Source organism: Anguilla rostrata, chromosome 1, assembly GCF_018555375.3.
Source record: "Anguilla rostrata isolate EN2019 chromosome 1, ASM1855537v3, whole genome shotgun sequence".
NCBI lineage: Eukaryota > Metazoa > Chordata > Actinopteri > Anguilliformes > Anguillidae > Anguilla > Anguilla rostrata.
Window position 1 is genome coordinate 64,673,211 of NC_057933.1, and position 18,404 is coordinate 64,691,614.

At 42.5% G+C, this 18,404-nt stretch overlaps 1 protein-coding gene across 1 annotated transcript; it reads left to right on the forward strand.

The window, feature by feature from the left end:
• On the forward strand, window positions 1–17,984 carry LOC135262409 (endonuclease/exonuclease/phosphatase family domain-containing protein 1-like). Its single transcript, XM_064349438.1, has 7 exons — window positions 1–1,303; window positions 7,584–7,635; window positions 12,808–12,918; window positions 14,362–14,493; window positions 15,022–15,151; window positions 15,381–15,575; window positions 15,903–17,984. Exons 1-7 carry the CDS (start codon window positions 447–449, stop codon window positions 16,097–16,099), a joined length of 1,674 nt encoding a protein of 557 aa, XP_064205508.1. The 5' UTR covers window positions 1–446; the 3' UTR covers window positions 16,100–17,984.
• The last annotated feature ends 420 nt before the right edge of the window (window positions 17,985–18,404 follow it).

The following is an 18,404-nucleotide window of genomic DNA, read 5'->3' on the forward strand; positions in this document are numbered from 1 at the left end:
GCCCCCTATCAGGGTGGTGAGAATGCATGACGACTGTTGTGCTGCAAACGCCGTGAGGAGCTGCGTTCAGCAAACGGCGGTAGGTACCGCTTGAATTACACGCTTGCTCCAATATAGCCACCAGACCTACAAGGGTGTGCCTGCCTAGAAACTAAACGAAAATAAAAAGCAAGCAAGATTACAAGGAATTCAAAAAGGACATGGACCAGCGGATTCAGTAAACTACCTGTTAAGAAGATATAAACTGCTATCTTTGCGTAGGCTAGTTCACGTCAGCATTATGTAGTTATTAAATAGCAAATACGTATACTCAAGCTTAGTCTGCTAACTACATACGTAGTCTAGGTAAGGAACGTAGCTCAACGGTAGCCGGTTTCTGTTTGTGTCCATCAGTTCTTTTCTGCACCGGAGATTGTGTCAGTGGTTCTCTGCACAGGTGATCCAACATGGGAGGGAATTTGGGGTGCCATCGTTCCATTCCTAAAGATCCGATGGATTTTTGTCACAGCAAGCGTAAGTTCAGCGCGGCGTGTAACTTCAGTAACATCATGGTCAACCAGGAGCGACTGAACATTAACACTGCCACTGAGGAAGAGCTCATGACCCTGCCGGGTGTAAATCGTACAGTTGCGCAAAACATCGTAGAGTATCGAGAGTGCATCGGGGGATTCAAAAAAGTGGAGGACCTGGCGCTGGTGAGCGGGGTAGGGGCCGTCAAATTAGAGGCAATTAAACTAGAGATCTGCGTCGGCAACCGAGTAGGTTCATCCCAACATTCTCCCTCCTCGTCGCTGCGCAAAGACCAGAACCACGAACATCTGGCGTACACAGGTATGAACATCAACACTGCCACGCCGGCGCAGCTCGTCAGCATCCGCGGCATCACAGAGAAAATTGCCCAAAGCATTGTAGACTACCGCAAAGAGTATGGACCATTCAAAAGCATAGAGGATCTGGTGAAAGTCAATCAAATCAACTCTTCTCTGCTGGACAAAATTAGATTCCAGGTATTTGTGGAACGCTCTAGAACGCCTTCTACAAATACCAACGGTGGGTTTGCCTGCACTAGCAAATCGCACGCCAGTCCGACTTCTCTCAGTCTTCAGAGTGAGGATCTCGATCTTCCGCCAGGTGGGCCGACACAGATAATCTCGGCACGGCCCAATGTGGAAGTATTCTCTGGAATGCGTGACAGCAAAGCTGCTGTACGAGTGGCTACCTGGAACTTGCAGTCCTGTTCAGTCGAGAAGGCAAATAACCCTGGCGTGAAGGAAGTTGTATGCATGACACTGCTTGAAAATGGGTGAGTTTGGATTTTTCTCCCTTCTACAGGTGCATAACGGATATAAAGCTATAGGCCTACTGATCTGATGCTGTTGTGAGTTGCTATGGAGAACGTTTAGCTTGGCAAACAGGAAGCACGATTTCCCGCTTTACTGCCAGCATATTGCTCTGCCTCCATAACAAGAAAGATTAGTCACCTCCAAGACTAAGCATTTACTAGTTTCAGATGTAGGCTACGTATCTAGGAAATAGGAACAGCAAAAAAGACTCTGATCTGCAGGGCTGTCAATTACCCTTGGATATGGGTTTTTTTATGTAGGCTAAGTAAACATGTAGGCTGTACATGTAGGGCTACATTTCTAGAGGGATTTTGTCTTAACTACTGCTTGTATTTTTCGATAGACTGCGTTGTTGCCGTTCTCGTTGTTTAGTGTTAATCAGTTTCACCTTCAGGGTCCAAGTTGAACTATGCGGTTGTTCCCTGCACTTGGACCGGTACTTCTCTCTAGGGGTTTCGTCATACTTGTTCCTGGTTATGGTTATACACTTTGTTGTACGTCGCTCTGGATAAGAGCATCTGCCAAATGCCTGTAATGTAATGTAATGATTTTATCAAAAGAATACCTGGAGTGATCTGAATTTCTCCTCCTGCTTTTGTTGATGTAGAGTACAGTGATAGTGACCTTATATTACAGTTAGCCTGAAGCAGTGCACCTTCACCTCATTGCAGTCCAGGAGAGTCAGGGATCATAGGGAACATACTGTCTCTGAGCCAGAGCTGCCACTGCATGTCCATAATTCTCCCCACCCCCCCACCACCACTCTCAATAAATGTTGATTTCCAGGCAAAAATAGTGATTGTTCTTTTTGGTCACATGTTGGGCTGTCACAAGGTATTGGTTGGTCTTGGCCCTGTTTGCATTTGTTCACTTCCCTTGAGGGGAGAGTAACTCCAGGTCAGCAAACTCTTCTGAGTCACAGTTGCTAAAGGTCAGTGTGCTGCGGGCTTTGACTGTCAGCTATTTGTGAAGAGACAGACACAAGTTTACCCTCCCTGTCTTTATCCCTCTCTCCCTCCCATGGCTTCATCCTCTCCCAGGGTGCTGACTTTCAGAAGGAAAAGCAGGGCAAAGGTGTTTGCTCGAGTTTACTCGAGTTCTTTTGAAAATGGAACTGCTGGCTGTCCGTGGCTTTTTGTCTTCCATGCTTATATGGCATGGAGAAAGTCTGTTTATGTATCTTTGATTTAAACTGTCAAAGGTAGTATACTTAGTTGTATTAGACAGTGTGCCTTCTGTGTTGACCCGTTACTGCTTCAAATATCTGTATTGTTATCAAAGACTATAGGTCATGGCTTGTAGATATTCTGCACAAAAGGTCAACAAAGCCAGAGCATAACTTTTTTTGGGGTTCTCCTGCTTGAGCACTCAGCATGATCATGTGCTCAGATGTATGGTATCAAATCCTGACTGTGGTTGATGGCTCTGCAGGGCAGTGCATGTGCTGTAGTATTGCTCAGGGCGAGAGGGGTTTCAGTTGCCAGGATTGTCCTTTTTCTCATCTTGCTGGAGAGACAGGTCAGTCGGGTGCCTGCAGTCTGCCTGAGCCAGCTGTGGATGCAGAGAGCTCCTTGGACTCAGCTGGTGCATGGCAGATTAAAGAGACAGCTGCTGGCAACACACAACCTGCTCTTGTCTGCACTCTTCTGATTGACAGAGTGGATTACTGTGATGGGAGAGGCCTATAAACATGACTGGGCTCAATTGGGTGAAAAGAAAATATTGTTGAGAAAGTGCAGTTTAAAAAAAAAAAAGAATATAACTTCACTGTTTCCTCCTTACAGTTAAAGTAATGTGATATCACTCGGCATCCATCTACAACAGGAGAGTAATACTTAAATTAACTTTAATCACCTTTTTGTCAATAATTTTTGTTATATTTATATAATATATATTTTTCTGTACTTTTAACTGTTAATCTGCTTGACGATATGGACTAAATATTTATTTTTAGTGCCAGGGAACGTTATATAATGAAAGCAAACACAATCAGACCAGAGTTTGCCATGATGGGATTAGTTAGTGGGTCAAAGGCTTACTTTAATCGCACCCCAGCCAAATACAGTACTGAAGGTATTTATTCAATGGGTCATTCATGCAGTGGTTCATTCAATCATACTGGGGCTGTATCAAGCCAGTTTCGCTGCACTTTATATTTATGCAGTTGTGCTGCTTTTATGTGCTTTTCTGAACTTTTTATGTTTAAAGAGTCAATGCCAACAGGTCTGAGGAAGGCTATTAACAACAGCGCAGTCTCTATGGTGCCTGCCTCATGCTTGGGGGAATTTTTGCAGGCTTTAAGAGAAGCCCATGAATACCAAAAAGTTACAGTGAATTTCAGTTTCAGTGAATAATTTAGTATTTTGATAAGCAGCGACACTGCAGCAGTGTGTCTCACAGAAGGCCCGGTGGAGACCAGGTGTGCCAGATGACTGGAATACCAAAGTTGGTGAGATTAAGTGGGAAAGTTAGTGAAGAGTTGAATCGGGTGTTATTTACTATAGGTAGCCTACATCCCTGTGAGGAGGCGCATAGGACCTCATCATCTCTGTGTGTGCGGTCATAGGCTTTGATGTGGAATTCAACACTTAGAGAACCAACAGCCTGCTTGAGCTGATCTAGGCTCTGGTCAAGAGTGGTTTGGGTTCAAGGGCCCAAGTGTGACGCTGCTGAGGCCTCCAGTAGGAAAGGTGCTTGATCTGAATTGTTCTGGTTAACATGTTTAAGATTCTGTACTGTGTGATAATTTGCCCTGAATGATGCACCAGCCCCGCCTCCCCCCACACACCCCCCACCCCCACCCCGTGGCAGTGCTCCAGGCCCGCCGCACTGAGCTGACTCAATCGTTCGAAGCCTTTCAGCTACCCAAGTGGAAAATCTATGGAGGCAGCAGTTTGCAGTGCATCGTGAATTACAGACCTCTGGTTAGAGCTTCTTTTTCACCTGCCATGGGCTACAAAGCACAGTGTACTACATAAGCCTCCAAGCATTCCCTGTTAAATCTTGTCTTCCATCAGCATAGAGCTCTCTGTAATCAGCATTCACCAGTATAATTCTCTGAAAGCAGGCTGCCAGGATATATATCCAGTCAGGAGCCCTTTTTAAACCAACAAGAGTCCCTTCTTAAACCCGCAGTGCGCAGGATCAAAGTCAAAAGTTAAAGTGACCCATCTTTGTTTTTTTAATATTAATCTCGTGGACATGGTAGCAACACCAAATCATAGAGGGGCACTATATAGATTTTTTTTTCGGGTCTGTCACCTTTTCACTAATTTTTCACGTGTAAATTTTGAAAACAACTCACATTGCTTGTGAAAAAAGTCACAATGCCTTCATTTTTATATCAGAATTGCCAGAAAATTAGCAGTGCATGGAATCCTATTCATGTTTCTGTGTAACTGTATAATGTTAGTTTGGTATTGTGTTTCTCCATAATTGAGTGAAATGTAGGCCTACACATTGTGTGTTTTCGTACTAACATACCAATGCAGCTGGTGATGTAAGCAGATGAAGGAACAGGTTAGATATTGGTACTTACCTGTCATTTCCAGCTGTTTGGAAATTGGAGATTGCTGCCATGAACGTTCTATGTGCTCTGATGATGACCTAGTGTGTGAATCCTGCAATTCACTTAATGTAATTAAGCCCACCACTATACACCTGGGATGCTATTGACTTAATCACACTTCACTGTTCCAGTCTTTTCATATTCTACATTCAAGTCTTTTTTTATTTCATGATTCTAAACAACTAAAATAAGTTGCTCATCAACCTTATGGATAGTCTGTACTATAAATTGCAAATTTTTTCTTTCAGGGTACCTTTAAATTCTTCAAGAACTTTTTCAACCCTGTAACTATTTTTGTTATCAAACATCCTGTTTGCATCCTCATGTCGCTATGGTAACAGTTGATTACCATTGCATAAGATCTGGGCATGTGACTTGCCCACGGGCAGGCTGTAGAACTCCACTCGCCTAGTAGACTCATGTGATGTAGTGATGTCACAGTGCAGGGCGGAGCCAATATCCCTCAGGCTGAAATTTTTTCCCATTCATCAGCTCACTCTTCACTGACCCTCACGTTCAGAAGAACATGTCCGAGAAGCTCCCAGTGGAAACCTTCCCACTGGCTCACAAGCAAGACGTTTTCCTCGTGGAAGTGCAGCATATCCGCTGGAAGGCCAGTGGGAAAGATAAACAAGCGGGTGCAGACATCTCGGAGTCAGCGATCCCCTGATAACCTCAGCCAATCGCTGCTGACGTAGCACCACATTTTAGAACACTGCCAGCTCCTCACTCCAGCCTGTAGCATGTAACACTACTGTCTGAATTAAATGAGTTCCATCACAGTCAGAACTTAATATGAATGCCTCACTGGGTATTGATTGTTGAGGAACATAGCCAACATATTTACTTGAAAAAGAACCAGAAGGAAACTAATGCTAATCTCAATTTACAAAAGAAATTGCTGTCAAAAGACTGGCTTATAAATCTGATTAATCAATTAGTTTGGAGTGTGGATTGTAGATCCTATTTATAGCTTTTACTGTGGATTTTACTATGTAAAACAAAGCAGATGTTCCCTAACTACCTTTCGAATGTGTAGATTTCGGTGCCTTCCTTAAAATTTCATCATAAGGATCAAAGGAGCCTACTTTTTTCCTACAAAAGAGGGAAATCTTACTAACCAAAAGAGGATGGAATGATAGAATAACATGAGTGTTCAGTCAATGAATAACATATTTCTGGGGCGACATTTTAGTTTTTTTTTAAATCAGCAATTTGGTAATATTCCTGTTATTGTGTATCTGCATAAAATTGTGCATATGCAGTTCTTTCCCATATGGGGACCGTCCGACAGTCCCTTTCTGTAAAAGCAGCAGTCATCTCTAGCTGCAGTCTCATCAGCACCTCATCGACCTGCTTCCCGAGGCATAGAGGATAAGTGTTGTGGCTTAAATGCCGTATCGATCTGCATTCAAGTCAGCACTCGGAAGGTGACATTCAACCCCTCCACTGCATATGGCCCACAGTACCTTTCCTACTACATAACAATCAGCTGTGCATCTTGTGTAATTACACCTTGTGTAACCCTGCCAGTTCTGCAATTGCAAGGGAGTAGGTCAGTCCTCAGGTGTCAATGCATAGAGAAAGCCTGTTGGACCATACTTAATAATCCATAGAAAACACCCGGTTTTAATTACCACAGTGCAAATGCAACAGGTGATGGAATATGTGTAAACTGAGACTGAGTGATGCTTGTTTGGCTCACTGCCACTCTGGCTTTGAGCATAAACAAAAAATGTCTAAATCTGTTTAGTAAGATAAATTGCTGATAAATATGGACCCTTACCCAATTGAGTTTCTGTGGAATAAATAAAAAGAAATGGAACTGAATGCATGTGGAATATTGTAAAATGATAACTTGGTGTTTGACCGAGTGAGGCTGTCTCCATCAGTGTAATGCACAGTGTGGCATAGATTCAAGTTCTGTAATGGAGATGATGGGGCATCTTAAATGGCTGGTTCCAGGAATATGAATTAAGCTAAAAAAGGAGGGGTGCAGTTTTATAGTGACCCTGGTACAGTGGAGCTTATCATTGCTGCTGTGGTGTCAGCATTGTGCAACAGTGTTATGCAACAGATTCATTTGTGCAATGTTTAAGGTAAAGATGTATCAGAGTACTCTCTTATCTGGTAACTCTTGTGAATGACACAACATACAATTTCAATATATATTTTTCATCATAAAATATGTTGGCATAAAATATGATAACTAGAGAAGACATAATGTGCACACTTTACAATTTGTAAAACAGTACTGGTATTGATTTCATTATAATTCAGTTTATTTAGATTATCGTGAGTGATAATAATCCTGGCACACATATGATTCCAAATTGTCAAGACAGTCAGCTTGAAGGCTTGTAAGGAGGATACTTTGGCGAATCTCCTCTGTATTCAGTATGTCTACCAAGCTGCAAATCACGTCTGAACAAAATCATTTTCTCATTTCGGTGGTGTGATGCTATTTTGTCTGCTGAATGATTCACGTTTCCTTGTTGTTGCAGAATGTCATCCGTTCATTATCAGTGAATATATAGATATTGGGCATTGAATTTCAAACTCTTGCAAAATGGTTGCCTTGTAGCAATATCTGCTAACTCGCAATCATTTGATCAACACATAATCAGTCTCACTACTCATACTTTCTGTATCTCTCTGCCCTTTCCCTACAGCATCAAGCTTTTAGCAGTTCAAGACCTGGCAGACAGAGAAGCCCTGGAGAAGGTACTATATCAGCTTTTAATTTCCCTCCCCTCCTGTCAACTTCTCTCAGTCTCTCGCATTCTCATTGGGCAAAACGTTGCATCGATAAAGATGTCATGCAAGTGGTGTTTTCCCATGGCCCATCAATAAAGGCTTGTCATCTTTGAGTGGTTTCATTTTCAGTGGTTTCAGCCCAGAGCTCAGGCTGCTGAAGATATACTACAGTGTAAGCTGGGTCAGTATATGCAACCTCTTTTATATTGGGGACAGAAATATTTTTTTTTTAAATAGCTATTCTCTGCATCCATGCTGTACTGTCTTTACATTTACATTATTGCCATTTTGTTTCGACCCAATGCCATTGAAGAGCTTATATTATAAGGATATGATACATGCTAATGGTGTGCTAGGAGATGCTTAAGCTGCACATCTATATTTAGTGTTAGTGACAGGAACTAGGAAAGGCCTCTGAACAGTGAGCATGGAGGAATTTGAGGTTAATGAATGGAACTGATAGGTGAACCAGTTTTTCTTTTGTCATTTGCGTCATCTTCCCGACCTTCACACACCAATTATGTGAGCTCGATTTCTTATTGGCTGACTCCAGAGGGGGTGGAGTTCTCACTTGTGCCCTTCTCTCTGTTGTGTGCCCCTGTGGGTGAGATTGGCTTTCCCTGTCCTCTGGTGTGCAAATCAGCCCAAGGCAACCTTGGGATCACTGTGTTCTGTTCCTTCATACGACCAGGCAAACTGCACTTGTACATCCAGAGTCACCTGTAATAGCTGTGGGCTTTCCTGCTCAGATATTCCAGTAACAAGTGTTTCTAGATACACATATCTGTGAGAATGGTTCCTTTACATTAGTGCATCCCTCAAGCTGTTATGACAGCACACACCACACAGTAAGATAAATACAAGAGCCTTGTATGATTTATGTAAGGTCCCTCTTAGATAAGATCAGGACCCCTACAGTTTACAGAGGAACAGGTCTAAAGACACCACGAAGCTCATATGTCACTGGCTACAGATGAAAATATCTTACTCTGTCAGTGTCAACATAACTGCAGAAGCTCTCCCTCTCCTCCTCATCCTCTCCCTTTCTTTATTTTCTGTCCTCTTGCCCTTCCTCTGTTTAGTACCCCTCCTACCCCCGAACGCTGCAGAGTCAGGGAGATGATCTGAGTAATTGTGATTCCTCTGTGTGTCTGAAAGCGGGGAGACAAGCTGTGAGGGGAAAAAAGCGTTGTGATGTAGTGCGGACGTCCGCACTCTCCCCGCCTCCCCGCATTCTATAAATCACATCCCAAGGGCGAGAGCGGTTGTAGGTGCGGCACCGCCACGGAGATAAGGGGGGGGGGCCTGGGTACGCCATTCTTTTTCCCAGGGAAAAGATGTAATATACTACACCACGTAGTACACGCTGTCCCGTGTTTTAGAACATGGCTGTGAGCACAGAAGTGACAAGGCTTTTTCTTTCATGGAGTTTTCAGTTATGCTGTGGGTATTCAGGGCAGACTGCAGAACCATGCTGAGACAGAGTACTGAATGTTCAGCATTTTCTTCAAAAATGACCTTTCACTGTGCATCAAATCACACTGAGGTCTGGCTCATTTCGCAGTTCACCAGTTAAGCCTGCAGCTGGATACAGCTGGACATTTTACTGAAGCAATTCATCTTCACCAGTTCAAAGTATTTTGATCCAGGATAGAACGGCCCAGATCCTTAAGCAATCATTATACTACAATCAGAAGAATGTGGGTAGTCTCCTGAGTTATGTTACGGTATAAGTTAACAATTAGAGTGACTGGTATAGGCCTAATTATAATTTACCAGCATATAGCATGGAGTACTGATATGGAGTTGTACTTCAGACTTGTATTGTGTCTGGGTTTTAGAGAGGACAAAGGACTGAGCCCTGGTCCTTGGGGTACAGTAAGTCATTGCACCTGGGATATTAGCTGAATGCTCCACCCCAAAGGCCTTAAGTCAAAACCCAATCCCAATGTCAGTATGGATTTCTGTACATGTCATATAATATACAGTAGTGTTGGCTAAAGGCGAGTCAAACATCAATACATGAATATCTGGTTACTATATAACCATGGTTACATTGGGGGAAAATGTGGTTCAATGTGTACTGGACACAGATAGTTTTACAATGTTGTGGCTTGGGGAATTGAATGTCTTGCTCACCTGTGCAAACAGTGTCGGATTTAATCAGCTTTGTATAGATTATTTTTTCCGGACCAACAGTACATTCAGGATTAAGTGTTAATGAAGAAGCCGGTAAGATTGTTTGACTGTGCTAGCTTGTACATTTGGACTAATGAGGGCTTTTTGTGATCACATTTGGTAAATGGGTCTTTCGCATAGCACTGGGGACTGTACAGCAGTGTAATCTGGTGTTGAGTGTGTGGGGGGTTATCAGGGAGTCCCAGGCATTTGAGAGCAGATTGAAAAGTGATAATGGCCTTGGTGACTCACGGTATTCCTGATGGGAAACGGTCTTATTGCTCTCTTAGTCACAGCTGTCTGCCAGGCTAAAAAGATCCCTGTCTAGTGTCCAAACAGAGCACTGTAATGTTCCATGAGATGGATAGGTACGTAGTGGAGTCTGTGTGGTTTAAACACAATCAGGATATCTGGCTTCCAAGTGGTGCATCAGGCTAAGGTATGTGTAAGAGGTGCAGTGATTCACCCAAGAGCCTGGAACAAATCCTGAGCATGCCAGCATCTGCTGGAAAACCATAGTTTGCTTATAGTTTGCCATTTGGCTGGTCAGGGAGCAGGAGTTCCAGTCAGTACGGTTTCCCCACCTCACTTCGCAGCAGTGACTCTTCTGGTTGATCAGATGTCTACTCTCTCCTCTGTCCTCCTGTACAGTTGCTGTATTTGCATCGGAGTGGAGTTGTGTGTTTAACAGCACATACTGTACCTGCTGGTCCTCCTGTGTTTACAATGAGAATGGCATACAGTCGTTACTGGGCATTCAAACTGAGGAAAAATGAGAGTATTAGGAAAATCAACAGCTGCATAGAAGGCAATGTAAACAAGCAATGTAAATACCCGAAAGAACAAACAGCAACCTTTGAATAGGAGAAAGTGGGTATTTATTAATGTTAAAGTCATCACAAAGAGAATGATTGCTTATGTAGCACACAAATAAATCCGAGCAATCAAAGGTTTGTACCTGCATCCATTTGAGGTTGTTTTATCTTGACGTTTAAGCAATCAGTATCGTTGTCCTAATCACAAAATCATCTTTACAATTGAATGGGATGCTCTTTTCTTGATTAATAGTTTAAATAGTCCCTCCAGTGAGTTAATTTAAATTAAAATAAAGCCTTGACCAATCAAAGAACTTCAAGTATAATTAGGCCTAAATTGTTTATTACAATAGCATTTGCCTTGAGGCCACAAAACAGGTCTTACGGCTGTTTAAAATCAGAATAACTGTGGATCCAGTTCTTAAGCCCATTCATAATAGTGAACCAAAAACACGCCTAGCCTCATTTTGTTTTCAAAGTTTATGGCATGTTTTACATTTCACATTTTGCGTTTCCTTTTCCATGTTTCACAGCATCATGTCCCTGCAAGACAGGTGACTCCGCTTCCAGTAATTGTCACATTGGTTGAACCTTTGCATATGCTGGGAGAACAGGGTTCCATTTGCATACTGAGAACGCATGACCTCATGCTGGTATCGATCCAGCCTTTGGAAGGCACCTTTTATTTTAAATGCTAATTAAGAGAATGCCCCGACATCAGGGTGATATATGCCAAGCGTTTCCTTTCCAAACAAAACTGCTCTGCCTACATTTAGAGCCCTTGCCTTTTCTTAACTCAATTACTGAAATGGTCAGATATTGAAAAAGCCCATTTCCGGTGTCTCATTTCCCATGGATCCCATCCATTACACTAATTGATAAACTGCTCGATATGTCTGACTTTGAGTTAGACTGTTTCTCTCTTTATATTTGACTGCCGGGCAGCTGGAATATGAATGTATGTCAGCAGCAGATTAAGGTTATGTGTTGAGATTTTGGGTCAGCCTATTTCCTAATGCGATCATTTTTTTACTGAGCAGATGTTCACATTCAGGGCAACTTTCAGAGCACATTTTATCCAGATATACCACTCAGTTTTCAAAGAAGTAATTCAGTTAGGATACCTTTTTGTTAACCAACAGCATTTAGAAGGTGCTTAAACTGGAAAAAGAAAAAGCAAAAAACAAAGGAAAGCAAACCTTACATTTCAGAAATGCTTACTTCAACGGAGTATGAGAACTCTTGTACAGTACTGGGGGCACATGCAGAATGCCAGTGCAAAACATAAGACACGCTTGTGTGTGAGAAGCCTTCATCAGTGCTTTTATGTTCTCAGTAGGCCTTTAACTTGTCTATTGGGAATGAAACCTGCAACCTTATGGTTCCAATGGCAGTTGCCTTGTTTTGTGAGTGGCTGTTATCCCGAGCAGTAATGCAGCGTGCGTATTGAGAAGTCACATCTCGGACGCTCAGAATTCCAAACACTGAGCCAACGCACAGTCTCTGGTTACAGCAGCACAGAGCAGCAGTCACACTAATCACTCATAAAGCAAACTGCTGCCACTGACCTGTCACTGAAGCCTGCTTATGCAACCACTGCCATTGGTAGAAATGAATACTCTACTCCTGGTCTGAGATCAGTGACCTGCTAGTGTAACCAGATATGAGTATTAGAACTTAGGGTATTAGTCTACTGCTAGTCTGAGATCAGCAGGGTGAGGGAGATTTTATTTGTGTACCAGTGTACGTGTGCATTAGGGCGACATGTTGATTGGGATAACAGTGCTGTTGTTTTGGTACTATGAAAGAAACACGAAGACAGGTGTGTTATGTAATCAAGTCCTGTTTTTAGCCAGTGTACTCAATGTCACTACATGCCAGTGTGACCTGATGTGGTTTGTGTCTGATATTTAGGGAAACATGGTCAAACAGTGTTTTTTTTTCTTCTTTGTGATTGAAAGAAATTTCTCATCCTATTTTGTGTGTTTCATTGTACATTTTGCATTGTTATATTGTGACAGGGATCAGATTGTATGTGTTACATTATACTTTTTCTCTGTCATTCCAGTTCAGTATGCACTGACTGACCCTGAGAGAGGATTGTGTACTGACCCTCCCTCTCCCCCCCTCCCCTTTGTATCTGCAGTTCTGTGTGGAACTGAACCAAGGAACTTTGCCCAGTGTCCGGAGATGGAGGGCCCCAAGGGGGGTGTGGAAATGCTCCGTCTCCGAAACTTCAACAGGACAGCTACACAAGGTAGAGTCACAACCGACAACTACCATACTCACACACTCACAGTTTTCCCCTTATCTGTGCATAGCCAAAAATGGCAGGGCCCCCTTCAGAAAAGAATCCTGCTGAATACCATTTCACAAGGTAGTCCCATGAGAGGCTGATCACCAAAAACCAGCCACCATCCCACCAAGCAGGGCAGTGCTATAACGTACTGTAGGGTCACACACACTCTTGGATCCTCTCAGAAGCCATGCTGAGGAAGGAGGAGAGGGTGGAGTAGAGGGTGGGGTGGGTATGAAGTCCTTCTGAAAATAAGGCACCTCCCCTGGAGTCACATTGCCACCACCCTTAAGCAATGCACCTCATGCGATCAATCGCCATATTAATCACCAGCTTTGTATTTCCACCTCTTAAACAGGGGACTGAAGATTGTTTTCTGGATTGAGGCCTACAATATGCAATCATTGCTCAGATTCCAAGACAGTCACTGTGGTATTGTAAGCTGAACTTTGCCAGCCCTCTGCCCTGATTACAATAGTATTTTTAAAGAGAATTTTCTTCTCAATCAATTCCCTTCTGTTTGCTTTTCAACCTCTGCAGAGGGGTATCTGGGGCTAGGATGAGATTAGGTCCTTTGTGTGTGTGTCGTGAGCACTAAGACTGTGTGACTAGTTTATTACACTCTATTCTGCTGATGCTGTGGTGCTTCTGGGCTACTGGCCTTGCAGGTGGCAGATTAACAGCTTAAAGCTGTTTTTTCTTGCTGTGTAGGGTGACCGTGATAAAGAACTAATTACTGTGTATATGTGCCTGTGGTTTGTGCATCCGTATGCGTGTGGCCACTGATGGCTGGCTTATTGCACAATAAGTGCTTTTAGAAAACTGTGACTGAGAAAATGTGAGATATGTGTGCGTGTGTGTCTGCGCGTGTGAGTGCAAAACCCCAGAAAGCTCAGACATTTGGTCATATTTTGTATGAAATGCGCAGAAAAGTACAGTGTTTTTGTTCCCTTTTCTTTGTGTTGTGACTTCCTCTTTCTGCATCTCTGACGGGACTGATTGTGCAAAGTCCTTCTTCCCCTTGTTGTCTGATCTATGTCATCGGGTGTTCCCCTCTTTGTTAACCGATAGTGACTTTTCTGGTTACTGTGGTCTTCCTTTTCCAGCTGTCACAGCTGTGCAGAGTCAAAAGCCACAGGCCTGCATTTGGGATGATATACATGCTGGGGGATAGCCTCAAAAATTGAATTAGGATGTTGTATCGATGGGACGGGTTTGCACAGTTGTGATTGTGTATTCCAAAATAAAGAGTAAAGCCCTTAAAAGTTTATTCTTTATTCCATATTTATTCCAAGCAGCTCATGTTTATGACTCTTTTTAAGCAGAAAACACTACAAGATAATTCTGAATGTTTTATGCTTTTTGGGCCTAGTGTTAAGATTTCCCTGTTTCCCTGTTCCCCAGGCAGAGTTTTCCGGGTTCCTTTGGGATACATCCTCTGGGATCGAGCTGAAGGATGCATTCCTCCTGGAGAGTCCTGTTGTCAATGGCAACGGGAGGCACGCCTATCCCCGGCCTTACCTTGGACATTTTAATGTAGGTGTGACACAATCAAGTGTGTAGAGTATGGCTACTGTTATTTATGTGCTCACTGTATGTGCTGATACCTTCATTCATATTATCCGTTTGTACAGCTGGGCAGTTATGGAATTTCTTGAGGTTAAGCGTCTTGGTATAAGAGTGGCGTCTGACCCAAGATTCAAACATGTAACCTCCTGGTTACAAATGCAGTTCCGTAACAACACTGCAACTCGTGTGTATCTGATTCAGGCACAGGACTGATCTGGAACAAAAACATATATCAGGGTTACAGGCCTTGTAAAAGTTCAAAATACAGCCAATAAAAGTCAGCCTACACTGGAGGAATTACTAATAAAAATACAATTATTTTCACCAAAGACCTTCCATACCACTGCAAGGTTACTCATAGCCTATCCTGATGGGCCTCAAATTATAGTAGCGGGTGTCCCATCTCTCTTTAAACAACAGACATCGTCAGAGTCCTGACCTGCTACTCATGTAGTGTTTGTGAGTAATGTAACTTAATGTTACTTTCATCTACAGATAGGTTCATCCGAGGTGACAGTTGTTAACGTCCGGTTGAAAGCTCCAACATTGAAGGGGGATCTAAATGGGAAGAACCATTCTGATGACCACAAGTGCATCGCTGACACTGCTTTGGAAAAACTGAAAGGTCAGCCTTGAAGTCACTTCCTGTTTTATTATGCCTCTTCAAGTGACAGCACAATTAATGAGAAGAATAGGAAAAAATATTTTAGTAATGTCTATAAAGATTTTAGTAGTGTCTGTATTTAATGGCAAAATGCGGCGCTCTTTAAACTTTAATGATACTAAAAGCCCCATGAAAACATGAGCACATTTTTGGGTCTCTTGTGAATATGAAAGCTGTTGTTGTGGAACAGGAGAGAAGGACCTTTTGGTGCTGGGAGACTTTGGGCTGCCCCCAGACAGTGGAGAGATGGATCTTCTGAAGAAGGAGAAGCTGAGCGCTCTAGTCCCAGCGACTGTTTTCACCAACATTAGCACCAAGACCCCCCAGGGCTCCCTCTGTCTGGACAACATCTGGGTCAGCCGCTCGCTCAAGAAGGTCTACACAGGTGGGTTTGTGTCTGTATGTGTTTGTGTTTTTATATGTGTGTTTTGACTGCATCAGTGTAGTTTAATGTCTTTTTATAAATCCTTGTGACATCCGCCTGGTCGTAACAGTGATGGGTGGGGTGGTCCTGACTCCAGGAAATGACATGATCAGAGCTAATTGACTCTTGAGTATCCTGAGCTCTGTTACATTTTATTGTCTGTTTATCTTTGTTTATTTCCATGAGAGAGCTTGCCATTGTAACCATTTCTGAAGGCTCTGTGATTGTTAAAAAGTTTGAAAAGATACTCTGGTGGAAGCCCTCATATCTGCTCACTTGTCCTTGCAGGTCACTGCTTGGTGGTGCGAGAGGGCCTGACCAATCCCTGGATACCAGACAACTGGTCATGGGGCGGGGTGGCATCAGACCACTGTCCAGTCGTGGCTGAGTTCTTCATCGACAGGACCCAGAAGGAGCTGATCCAAAATGGCAACAGTGTTGCAGTGGTGGAGCGAGGCGAACCCATGTCCAAACACGAGCGGTGACGCACCTGTTCTTCCTGGGTTATGCAGACCACCAGGCCGGGAGTGACATTATGCAGAACATGCGCATGTCATGTGATGGAATTGTGCAACTTGACCGGGCCAATGTGAACAGCACCAAGATTGCCTTTTATTTCTGTCTTCCATGTACATCAGAAACTACAACATAGTATTATTAAATTCAATATTAAATATCTGAAAGGACATTTATATTTCAATTTTAATGCAATGGACATTAAAATGAAGGTGACCATGTGGAAAAAAAAGATGAAACTTAAACTTTTTTTTTCCCTGGAGAATGGACTTTTTGAATAAAGTTAGGCAAATGCCACATGGTATCAGGGATAATGGTCCATAAATTTTGGTGTGACGGACTTAGTGGTTTGGTGGGTAATTCTAGAATAGAAACGCATAGCAGTTGATTACACAGTTACTTCACCAACACTTGTTCCTTGGGTCTGATTTTGTTTCTGATTTTAAGGTGAATAAAACAGCCAGCAGTGTCTCTCCTAGATGTGGGTTGTTACCTCTGCTCCAGTATTTATTCAACAGCAGAAAAAAGGTTAGTTAGTGAAAGAGGTATGACATTAAAAAGAGACATAAACCTACAGTACTTAAAGCATATCATGCAGCACTAATAGCAGAGCTCCTGGGGAAATTTTAAGTGAACTAACATTTCATCTCTATGCAGTCAGTCTTGAATGCACAATTTTAAAATATGGCGTGACCAGGCAGACCCCTGGCTTAAGCAGAACTATCATGGATAAATGAATACATTATTGTAATGCCTAATGAAATGTTACATTGATTTAAACAAATTGCTGGCATGCAAGGCCTCTTGGGAGTTTTATATACACAAAAAACAACAAAACAGGACATGTTGTATTAGGCTTACAAATGTGTAGGAACTATAATAATATACAGTATATAGTTGCTTAGGATTTGGGACAACAGTTATCTAGGATAGTGTTCCCTCCTGCAATTCAGTCATCCCTCAGCAAGAGGTTGATAGAGCATTCTTGACAGTCAGTTATTACTGCCCCCAGTAATATACATCAATTGACACTAAATAAGCACAGACAGTGATTGACAGCGATGCTCCCATACTGCTTAGAGCACATAGAACCATGGACAGACATGTGCAGGGATGCTATCACCCGCTGAACAGTGGTAGGTATGACAGAAAATCAGTGACCCAGTGATAGGGATCTTGTGTGTGAGGTACAACTCATTGTGCGTGTATGATTACTGAAAAAGAAAGTTGTGGCTAAACAATAGTTTCCCTACCACTCAATGAAAACATAATGATTAAACACCAGTGTTTTGCAACAAAGCAGTGATTAATACCGAATGTAACATACAAGCAGTATAACAGAGGTGCACAACATATAAAAGCAGTCTTCCTCACATACTCCATGTAGACTAATATAACCACTTTTGGAACATGGACTGAAGTAAAAAGAGCTGTTCCAGGTTTTACTCAATAATCCTGCTTTGTGAAATACCCTCCTGTACACAATGGCTGATGAAATTTGTCTTACACAGTTTTGTACCAGTTTTGTTTACAAAGAAGGTCCATAACCCTGTGCATATCCAGATTTGCTGAGCCTCGTTTACACAATCAGAAGAGAGGCAAGTGTGTCATTTACTAGAGGACAAGGCTCAGTGCTGTTACTGCTTTCTCACTGATTGTGGACATAATTAAAGATATAAGGCCAGTTGAGTCAGAAGTCATTTATAGATTTATTCTATTCGCATATATATGAACTCTGAGTTGTTTTTGTCTGTATAGGTTTTAGTCATTGTTTAGCCTTGTTTCTTTTGGTGAGAGTCAAGCCAAATAAATATCTTGGAAGGACTCAGTTAGCAGATAAAACTGCTAATTACATACTGGCATGAGTGTTTTTTTTAAATCACCCAAACCTACTTTTCATCATCAATACAGTATCCTTAAGACACCCAGTTGGTCAATAGCCCAAGAATATATGATGAAAAACTAGAATGTATTTGCATTTCATCTCTTATCCATTGGAATCATCATAGCTGCGAGTTCCATCTAGTAACTAAAGTGCCTATCTCAGAAACTGAAAGTTTTGAAGACCTTGTACAGCATTGACCACTGGTTGAGAGTGCCCTCTAATGACTGAAATGTCTATGTCAGAAAGGAAGGTTGCCAAGACCACGTCCAACATTAACTATTTGCTATGAGTGCCCTCTGGTGTGTCTATCTCAGTAAGCATTGTCAAGACCCTGTACAACATTAACAGCTGATACCTCTGACCTATAAACAAGTAGACCGCTCTGTTCT

What these genes read in the sequence shown, in the direction of transcription:
- LOC135262409 (XM_064349438.1), top strand. Translation starts at nt 447, where the DNA reads ATGGGAGGGAATTTGGGGTGCCATCGTTCCATTCCTAAAGATCCGATG. An exon ending in ACAGAGAAGCCCTGGAGAAG is followed by an intron (nt 7,636 to 12,807) that starts GTACTATATCAG and finishes TTGTATCTGCAG; the next exon opens with TTCTGTGTGGAACTGAACCA. An exon ending in GCTCAAGAAGGTCTACACAG is followed by an intron (nt 15,576 to 15,902) that starts GTGGGTTTGTGT and finishes TTGTCCTTGCAG; the next exon opens with GTCACTGCTTGGTGGTGCGA.